Source organism: Miscanthus floridulus, chromosome 1 (assembly GCF_019320115.1).
Source record: "Miscanthus floridulus cultivar M001 chromosome 1, ASM1932011v1, whole genome shotgun sequence".
NCBI lineage: Eukaryota > Viridiplantae > Streptophyta > Magnoliopsida > Poales > Poaceae > Miscanthus > Miscanthus floridulus.
In genome coordinates, this window is record NC_089580.1 from 146,392,653 (window position 1) to 146,402,987 (window position 10,335).

At 41.0% G+C, this 10,335-nt stretch overlaps 2 protein-coding genes across 2 annotated transcripts; one reads left to right on the forward strand and one right to left on the reverse strand.

Annotated features, from left to right (window-relative positions):
• The first annotated feature begins 537 nt into the window (after positions 1 to 537).
• On the forward strand, positions 538 to 4,611 carry LOC136497130 (SAC3 family protein C-like). The gene is made up of 8 exons (XM_066492917.1): positions 538 to 852; positions 1,044 to 1,144; positions 2,154 to 2,375; positions 2,969 to 3,190; positions 3,308 to 3,393; positions 3,575 to 3,671; positions 4,101 to 4,193; positions 4,312 to 4,611. Exons 1-8 carry the CDS (start codon positions 624 to 626, stop codon positions 4,465 to 4,467), a joined length of 1,206 nt encoding a protein of 401 aa, XP_066349014.1. The 5' UTR covers positions 538 to 623; the 3' UTR covers positions 4,468 to 4,611.
• A 1,579-nt stretch (positions 4,612 to 6,190) lies between these two features.
• On the reverse strand, positions 6,191 to 9,126 carry LOC136497138 (nucleolar protein 56-like). The gene is made up of 8 exons (XM_066492926.1): positions 8,837 to 9,126; positions 8,539 to 8,753; positions 8,065 to 8,222; positions 7,717 to 7,904; positions 7,376 to 7,628; positions 7,081 to 7,229; positions 6,828 to 6,980; positions 6,191 to 6,702 (listed from the first exon to the last, which is right to left on the reverse strand). The coding sequence occupies exons 1-8, from the start codon at positions 9,039 to 9,041 to the stop codon at positions 6,365 to 6,367; spliced, it is 1,659 nt and encodes a 552-aa protein (XP_066349023.1). The 5' UTR covers positions 9,042 to 9,126; the 3' UTR covers positions 6,191 to 6,364.
• Between the last annotated feature and the right edge of the window lie 1,209 nt (positions 9,127 to 10,335).

Here is a 10,335-nt window from a genome sequence, read left to right on the forward strand (position 1 = left end):
CAAGTTATATAAGTTATACTCCCTCTGTCATCGAATAAATCAATTCCTAGAATTCGTACCGGTCAAACATTTTTAAGTTCGACTAACTTTATAAAAAAGAATAACAACATTTATGACATGAAATGAGCATATTATGAAAATATATTCTATGATACATCTAATGGTACTAATTTGATATCATAAATCTTGATGTTTTTTATAAATTTGGTCAAAGTTTAAAAAGTTTGACTTAGGACAACTTCAGGAGTTGATTCTTTTAGGGACAGATGGAGTACATCATTTTAGTTTTGTCCTTGTTTAAATCTATCTAATTTCAACTTTCGAATAGTTTTATAAAAAAAAATTATTAACATCTACGATATCAAATAAATACACAACTAAAGTAAATATCATGATGTATCTAATTAATCTTGTTTGATGTCTAGATGTTTATGTGTTTATGAGTATCCTTTAAAACAAAATATTATTTTATACAAAATCGAAGGCTCGAAGCAGTTTAAAGGAGTTTTCTCAAAAAAGTGACCTGAGGCTGTTTAATCAGTTGACTGAGCCACTACTCCAACTGCTTCTTCTTCCCCTCCGGTCTAGATCGAAGCCTCGAAGCCCCGGAGAGCCAGACAGCCATGGACCGCCGCGGCGAGGCGAGCCACCGGGGCCAGAGCTCCTACCGCGGACGCGGCTGGCGAGGACGCGGACGCGGCTGGCGAGGACGCGGACGCGGCGGCGGCCGGCCCTCCCCATCACCACCTTCCTCCACCGCCTCCCCTGCGGCGCTCAACCCCACCCCAACCCCGGCCGTTCCTGTCGACGACGCAGCGCCGATCATGGGAACCTGCCCCGACATGTGCCCAGGTAACCCCCTCCCTTCTTACATCGGCGCTAGCCGCCTGTTCAGCGAAGGCGATGAAACCAGCCGGCAGCCGGGCGTTGGTGTTGCCGTGGCGCCAACGCGCACAACCTGTTAGACCAAATTGCGCGAGCAGCGGTCCGGTTGGATCAGTTGTCGATGCTCGAGCTTATGGCTGCCATGATTTCTGCTGCAGCGAGGGAACGAGTGCAGAGAGAGCGGCTGAGGGACCTGGCCGTGCTTGAGCGGGTGGGCGGCGACCCCACGCGCACGTCTCCTTCCCTCGCCGTCAAGAAGGTGAGCCATCCATTCGCTCATGCTTGTACCCTTTTGCTATTGGTCCAGCGTCTATTCACGCTGATGTGTAAGGTTTAGTCTTTCTTTCTGGTCCTTCTGCCCGTATATGCAATTGACTGCTTGTAATCTTCCCCCGATGCAAAATGGCCTAACTAGCTTGGCTTTTCCGTGTGGTAGTTAGGTTAGCTCCTGCTCTCTGTGGATTTATGGCATTGTATGCTTATGTTCATGCAACTGTCCATTTTTTCTCACAGGGAGATCCATGTGTTAGTAAGCATGGCTGGAACTGGTGAACTTTTTATGTTAGTTGCCAACTATTGTTGCATTGCATATGCCACCAATGACAGCACCTGCCTTCATGTGCAAATGGTCCTACATATAGTTAGGCTAGCATTTCCTTTTGCTTTGGGATTCCCTCTTTTTCAAGTTATCAGATAGGACACAATCCTGTTTCCCTGAAAAGCTCAGATGGAAGATCAGCAAAGGAATCACACTTTCAGAGAAAGAAGGAAGTGTGTCATAGTAGGTGGTGGTAAATCAGTAGAGAACTTTTCTGTAGCAGTGGAGCAGCCTAGCAGGTCATTAGAGACACACATGTTTTATCTCCTAAAATGATGAGCTCATAGAAGCTCCTGTTCTACATCCATGTGGTCCTTACTAACTGCTGAATTATAAATGTTAAGTAGTAATATGGATATTGAAGAGTTATTAGTTTTACATGTTGATTCAAACATGAATTCTCTCATGCTGCCATGAATTGGGAGTCAAAGAACGCACGCCATTAGTTATGGCTAGAAAATCGCAAACTGTGTTGATGTGATCGTTCCATTTATCAATCACATGGTATAGCTGATCTACCAACAGAAAACATTGTTTCAGGTAGCAGTTTATGCTTTTCTGTTGTCTGAGTGACTGCGTGGACTTTGTCTACATTATAAAAGAACATAATAACCAATAAGTATTCTATGGAGTTCATTTTTATTTTTACTAACCCCTGGTTTCCCGCTAGTTTTGCAGAACTATATCTTCCACTAATGTACTGCCGTCAGATATACGTCCACTGCCGGTTTTACAAGAAACAATGGATTATCTTTTGCATTTACTGGATTCTTCAGAGCATCCATTTGAGACAATACATGATTTCATCTTTGATAGGACAAGATCTATAAGACAAGACTTAAGTATGCAGAATATGGTGAATGATCAAGCAGTTCAAATATATGAGGACGTGGTATATTCCTATCTTGTGAACTCTCTTTATTGCATGAACATGTTTTATGATCCTAGATTGTTCTGTTCTTCTTGAAACTTCAGCTTTGTTGAATCAAACTTTCAATAGAGTTTAGTCTGATGACCCTTGAAGCTAAGTTTGGTCTGATCAGATGGAAGTTTTTCTTGATTCAAAATCCATCTTTTTAAGTTAGATTTTCTGTACTCTACAGAACAGTCTTCATTTTCGTTTTTCTCCTTGAAGCAATGTTGCAGTATTTTTAATAATGTTGGCGGCTGATCACTCTATGCATATGATATCTGGTAGTGTAACTAGATATTCTCAAATCTTTCTTTAGGCTCTCTTTTGTTCCAATTTGGGAGGGAAATTATGTTTCTTTCTGAACTACTGTTTTATTAGTGCTAGTTTCTGTCATGCATTTTAGCCATCAGTTTTTATCCATTAGGTGGTCCTTTATTTGTTTGGCACTGTTACTTTTTATTATGTTGCTGGCATACTTTTTTCCTGCTGCTAAATATCATTGCTTCAAGTGTAAACTTATATTAAAATAATCTTCTTTAAGCTTTATCTAATACCAGCAGCCTACTTCCCAGGTAACATTTCATATCAGGTCCCATCAAAGACTTTCCAGGTCTTGCCAGGATTCAGATGCATCTTCCCTGTGTTACCTAAACATGGAGCAGCTAACAAAATGCCTGCTTTCTCTGTATGATATGTATCATGTACTTCATAAGCGTGATTCACACAGCAAAAAGGAGGCCGAGTATTATTCCTTCTATGTGCTTCTACATTTGGGCTGCAAAATACACAAAATGGTAATTTGTTTTTGCTTTCCCACTGCTTCCATGTTCAAATTTGTTTTATTCCTATTCAAGAGCTTTATACTTTATCTTACAGCTTGTATTCATAGCTAACTTTCTATTTATCTTCAGATAGATTCACTCTCTTTGTGGTATGGTCAATTGGCTAGTCCAGTCAGACGGTCGAAGGAAATGATATTTGCTAGAACTTTGTTAAGGTAATATCTAGACGAATTGCTTGCCAATGTAAACCTTCATTCTTTATGCTTTTTCATTTTCTCTGTGCCTGACCACTTGTATGATTTGGTCATAAGTACTTATTGTTGATTCATAGTTGGCTACTTCCATGCTGCGCCATGTTTTTTTTTAATCTTAGATAATTGTATATATCTTCTGTAGATGCTATCGCCTAGGAAACTTCAAGCGTTTCTTTTGCATGGTAGCAGCTGAAGCAACCGATCTTCAGTTGCACCTTGTAGAACCTTTTCTCAACGAGGTGAGTCCATGATGGCAAGTTCGGCATTTTCAGTTGAAGGCATAACATTTTTCTTCTATATTGGGTTTTTAGCCTATTCTTCTTACAAGCACGATTGCTATTTAAAAGTTAAAACAATCCTTGAAATGAGTTTGAAGCCTAAATGATACTGAACAGATGATCTCTTCCGTGGCAAAAGGAATAAAAGATTTGAAGTTAGTTTCATTCCCAATTATCCCTTTGGTTGTGTTTTGATCCCTGCAGATAAAAAACTACTACCTGAAGTTTCTGGTGCTAATGACATTTGCTCAGTTGTTCTATATCAAAACCTGCACCATTTTGTTAGGGGACAAATAAACAAAATACTGTTCTTGCCTTGTGCACAAGCTAAACTGTCACTGATCATTTGTATTGGCATCAACTTTAACTCCTCCCATTTCTCTGCTGAAGGTCCGAGCTAGGGCCTTAATGTACTTCAACCATAGTGGCTACAAACTCCAACACCACCCTTTGGAACATCTATCAGGAATCCTGATGATCGAGGTAATCTTACTGTAAACTAGAACCATTCGATCCACTACTGATGAGCATTTGGGAAGTTGCTGTTTCTGAATCTCAAGGTTCAAAACTGACTATCTGAAGCTTATTGGCAAACGCTTAGGAATCGGAACTGGAATCTCTGTGTGGAATATGCGGACTTGAAATCAGCAAGAGCGAAGGTATGAAAGCTTTTGTGCCTAAACAAACAAGCTTCACCCTGCCGACATTCATGCCCCAAAGTAATGGCATTTACATCTCAAGGGAGGTTGAAAGATGAAAACAGCACTGTAATTAGGTTTTCAATGGATTGTTGAATGTATCAGAAAAGAGCTTGTCACGCATGTATGTGTAAAACATTTCTCAAAGTGCCATACACGAATACTTATTGTTACAAGAAAAAATCTGAATATCTCGATGTGCTTTTACATACTGCTTTGCATTTCAGTTTGGTTTAACATACTGGAATATCGGCTCTTTGTGCTGCACCGCATTTGCACCTGTACTTTTTCCACGGGCTGGTAAATCATAAAATAGATAGGAACGAGCAGTGTTTTAAGCTTGTCAGGATCCCGATTTGGATCCTAGAATCTTACGTTATAAACATATAATTCTACCAAACTAAAACGATAATGATCTCAACATGAACCTTAGATTCTAAACAAGCATCTCATAATATTGGCAATATCTTACATAGAACCTTTGGTCCTATCATCCTACATAATAATGATAAAATATCATTTAAAGTTAAGGTGGATAAAAATTGTCAATGAATCTACTTAATAATTTAATAAAAGAGTCAATTAAATTAATTAGAAACCAATATTATATGCTTTAATCTTTACAACTTATTACAAACCTTACAAGTATATATTTCGTCCAATCCGAAAGAATTCCACTACTATTCTTAAATTCTATGATCCGATATTGTCATTTTAAAAACGGTCCTACCTAAAATCCCAATTCTAACAATCTTGACGTGATTCTTCAAAAAGATTAGCACCTCTATCAGTCTTGCAATAAACATCCTCTGTCAGTCTTGCAATAAACATTAAGGGTTTCACATAACTATCTTTTCCACGAATGTGGCATCAGAAATACATCCTCTGCCAATCTTGCAATAAACATCGGATCATCTTATTACATTTACTAGATTTATAGGATCATCCGAAACGATCAGATCTGTAACTGTAAGACAGGAGTCAGTATATATGCAGAACATAGTGATTGATTGAGAAATTTAAGAGTTTAATCTGATGCTCCTAGAAGCTAAATTTTGGGTGTTAAGATGAAGCTTGCTTTTGCTCTGAATATAAGTGTGTTTCAATTTAAACTAGAAAGCAGGATTCTCAAGCATGTAACTTACATCTCAGTGGAGACAGAAAGACGATATGAGCTCAGTGCTTTAGGAGTTCAGGTTCAGTGGACTGTAAATATGTATAAAAAACTTGTGTTAGGTGTAGGACATCTTCCTATGCACTCAACACAAAGGCTGTAAATGATATTGTGATGTAGCACTATACTCCGTTTGCCGTTTAGCTTCGTGCGTGTATATATAGAACATTAAAAATGAGTTAATACTTGTTTCTTTTGGCACGGCTCGTCGCTGTTGACTGTGGGATGTGTCTATAACCGTCCCTATTGGGGCTCTTGCTGTTTTTGAGATACATGGATGGTTGAATGCTGGGTCTGATTTCGTTTCAGTTCGTTGCTTGCTACGTATTTCAGTGTGATATATACTCCCTCCATCCCAACGTCTTATAATTTGAAATGGAGAGAGTATAAAATAGTCGTTGGTCATGGATAAGCCATGTTGGAACTTGGAAGGCATCATCTGTTTCACAGTTCAATGCTACCCTACCTACAGCCTATCCCCTAATCATGTATGGTGAGCATGACACAGTGGGAAGATGCCTTCCAATCTCAGTTTTCGCACTCAATAACAATCGAACACCAAACTAGGCTGCTGTTTGGTTATGCTGTTTTGCACTCATACGCAGTCACTAGAGTTCACTAGCCTATCCAACAACCAAAAAAATACAAGCAGGCTAGAGACGATAGGAAAACTTCATAGTTGAGTTGGATTGCATCAAACGCCTCATGAACTAGAAGCTAGTGTTTATCTCTGTTTTCAACAAATACTCTCGGATTCATACGCCATACAACAAATAACTTGGCTACTCGTCATCCTCAGCCTTGGCCTTCTTCTTCTTCTTCTTCTTCTTCCCCTCAGTGGCCGTCTTAGGTTCAGCTTCTTCCGAAACTTCACGGCTCTTCTTTTTCTTCTTGGGAGTCTCCGTCGCTTCAGCATCGCCATTAGCATGTGCTGCACCGTTCTCCTCCTGTGCCTCCTCTAGCTTATGCTTCTTTTTTTTCTTCTTCTTTTCAGTTCCAGGCTCAGCTTCTCCATCAGCAACGTTGGAGGGCTTATCCACATCCATTGCATCACCATCAGCCTCGGCCTTGGTCTTCTTTTTCTTGCTTTTCTTGGCAGATGCATCAGTCTTCTGGTTATCTGCACACGTTGAAGAACAGGGAAATATTACTCAACCATAAATGCATTGAATAATGCATTGTCCTACAGGCAATTAAAATTAAAACAGTTTGCATTTCTAGGAGATGGAATTAGCCTACGCTTACCATCATCATCCATTGAGGTGCCATTGACCATACTGTCAATAGCGGCTTTCATCACATCAAGGTTTTTACGAGGAGCGACACCCTTGTCATAGAATTCCAGTCTCTCCTCGACTTGCTCGCGCAACTTTTGCCCAAAGACAGAGGTACTAGCCTCTGGAGTCAAATATACCGTATAAAACAATCAATATGATGCTTTTGGAATGAGCAAACTTAGCAAACGTAAGAGTCGGTAACAGAGCTTCCTAGAACTAACCTGAGTAGCAGTCAATGCGTGAAGCAATCGAGCATTTGTTTGCCAGGTAACGAGCCATTCTGCCCTTGTTCTTGGTTGAAGCACGGCCAATAAAAGAGGAGTGGAATATAAGCCCATACTTCGGTGTGTTCCCTCGAGTTTTCAGTGCTCTGGTGGACAAAGGAGAAGTGTAAGAGACATCTTCCTAGTAGCAAAATTTACTCAAATACGACCATATTATAACCACAAATTACAGAGTTAACTCAAATTTACTGAAACAGTGGGAAACCATAAGATGTTTTAAGAATTTACCAACCTGAATAGGGCCTTCTCAGCACCAAGAATTTGAAGGGTGGAGGCAGCACACTTAGCAAGGTTTGAAAGACTGCCAGCATGAGAGATTAGGCGAGCTCCAACTACTTCACCAATCAACGATGTCAGGTTGGGTGCAATATCATTCATCTTAGTCACAAGATATTCATAAAGGTTTTTACGATACTCGGACAGATTCATAACCCTTTGGGCAAATTGCTGGACATTGATCAAATCAACTGGTGACAGATCCTGGCCTGAAAACAAACAAGAGAAAACAAAACATAAGAGCATTTACTACAATCAGCATAGTCAAACTAAATTGACTGCATCATATCCCATTACCCATTGAAGCCTTTGCTGCTTCAACAATTTCTTTAGCCTTGTCCTCGTCACCAACTATATCAGCCAAAGCCGGAATATCTTTTTCCGCCAAATCAGATTTGTTCACGATAAACTTAGCAAGCTTGGCATATAGGTAATTGTCATTCACAATCTTGACAAGCTCAGGGAAGTGCCATGAGAACCATTCCCTGCAGTGTTTTATTGAGAAAGCAATAAATAATCATACTAAGGGCATATTGGCATATTCATGTTCTCGGAGTTTCTTACCAGAGCAGACTGTATAAATACGGCCTATTACACCTCTCAGAAAGTTAACAATAAACAGTTATAGGAGAACAAGGAACAGACCTGACTCTCATGGAGAAGGAATTGATGTCCTTGTCAAGTGTATCCAACAGAAAGATTGCCTGGATCACCATGTTGTCAACACGATTCACATTGAACTTCACCTTGGCCCTGCTGTAGCTATGCCCAAGGCCAAGCTGGGCCTTCTCCAAGTCAGAATCCTACAATCACCATCGGAAACACAAATTAAGCAACAGGCATCCAACTTCACAACAAATTTAGATATATGATACACTATGCATAAGCCCAGCAGGCAAAGCTTCGCAAGCATATTCACACAATTTTGAGACAATCAACATCCGAAAACCAAATTACACACCACCCATCCAGCTTTACCAAAAAAGAAGGCCTATGATATGCTAAACACAAATCGAGCAGGCAAAGCTTCACAATCATATTCACGCAACTTTGAGCCACACGGGAAACTAACAATGCAGAATCTGAGCCTCTGAACATAGGATGGGGAAAAGGCGATACCTTGAGCTCGTTGATGAAACGATCGAAGTGGAGGCGGACACCGCGGAGCAGCTCCTGGACGAACTCATTGCTCTGGCAGGGGATGCCGGTGACCTCGGAGATGTGGGAGCCGACCTTGGGCTCGACGACGCCGAGGCTGTATTTGGCCTTCTTCCCCTCCTTAGGCTTCGGCAGGTTCAGCTCCAGGAAGCTCCTCAGTTCATCGGTCATGATCCCTGACCAAAGGAAAGGCCAAAGCCCGGGTCAAAACAAAAGCATCTCGCAGCGAGGCTGCGTGCTTAGGTGGGGAGGAGAGAACCTTCGGAGATAGCGTTGCACTGGTTGAGCGCGTCGACGGCAGAGGAGAAAGGGTTGAAGGCGGTGAGCTTGACGGCCTTGCCGAAGCGGTCGAGGTCCAGCACAGAGGAGCGCACGGCCTCCACGCTCTGCCCGATCTCATCGATGCCGTATGCGTGGAATAGGCCGTAGCCGGAGGCCGACTCGAACAGCAGGTACAGCGCCATCTCGCCGGCGGATGGCGGCGGCAGCTGCTGGTTGGAGGCCGAGGGGCGGCGGAGGGGTTAGGGTTTTAGGAGGACACAAGAGTGATGGTGGGTTGGTGCGGGGCGGAGGGGAGAAGATTTATGGGCTCAGGCTGGGCTCTTGTGGGCCGTCGGATTTACCCTTTTTTTTTCTTCACACCCTCCTTTAATTTCTTATTTGTATATATATCGATTCAGGGATTAGTTTAGTATAAATTGGCGTCTTGGCCAATGAAGTATCTCTCTTTTTGACCTCTACTGTACACATAACACAAACGACTTCATAAACGGCATAATAGGCATCTTCTTATATCGAACAAAAAACTTTTGAAATCCATGTCCTCATGCTGGCTTGTACTGTTGGCCCACAATTCACATCGAGGAGGCAGCAAGAGCAAGATGTTGCCACTCCTCTTCTTCTCAGACCGATGGAGCTCTAGCATCGGATAACAACATATAGATTACTCAAAGGGCGACACGGAGTTGTCTTCAATATTAGCATGACACCCGCTGCTGTTATTATATATGAGAGCTCGAACAACTACAACATACTCAGTTTTTTTGGCTGGAACAATAGCTCTCGCATTGGCATCTTGAGATTCGGAGAAGTAATCCATGGGTGTGGGTTCGGTGCCCAAGCAGCTCTTCCCGGCCATCGATTTTCAATCACCTTGTGGCTGAGATTGCGAACCAAATAAGCCTACATCTCCAACAATGATGTCTTGGTGAAGATGATCACCAACCCGCAACATGCTACTACAGAGAACTGGATTCTTAAACCTCTGTTGATAGATTTTGCTAATAACAACACAAAAGTATGTCATTGAATTTACAAGATCCGTAGAACTCAGAATCTCATGGCACATTCTCTTCGTAGGCCAGATCTTCTAGTTGCAAATTACCTTACGCCTACTATCTTTGTCCCAAAAGGATGTAATTAATTCTCACTTCTAAAAAAAGTCAAATAGTTTTAGATTAACCAAATCTATTAAAAATATTAATATTTATAATATCGAATAAGTATCATTATATTATATTAATCATGTAATATATTTTTATAGTGGATCTATGTCGAGTTATGAATATTAGTAATGTTTTTATACATCTAATCAAACTTCAAAGAATTTTCACCCAATTCAAACCTGGGATTGATTTTTTTTAGGACGGAGGTAGTAATATTAATTAATAATCAAGTAACTTAGTAGTAGCAGCAACAACAACAGTAGCAGCAGTAGTATTATAGTAATAATAAAAAAGGAAAAACTTAGGTATATTA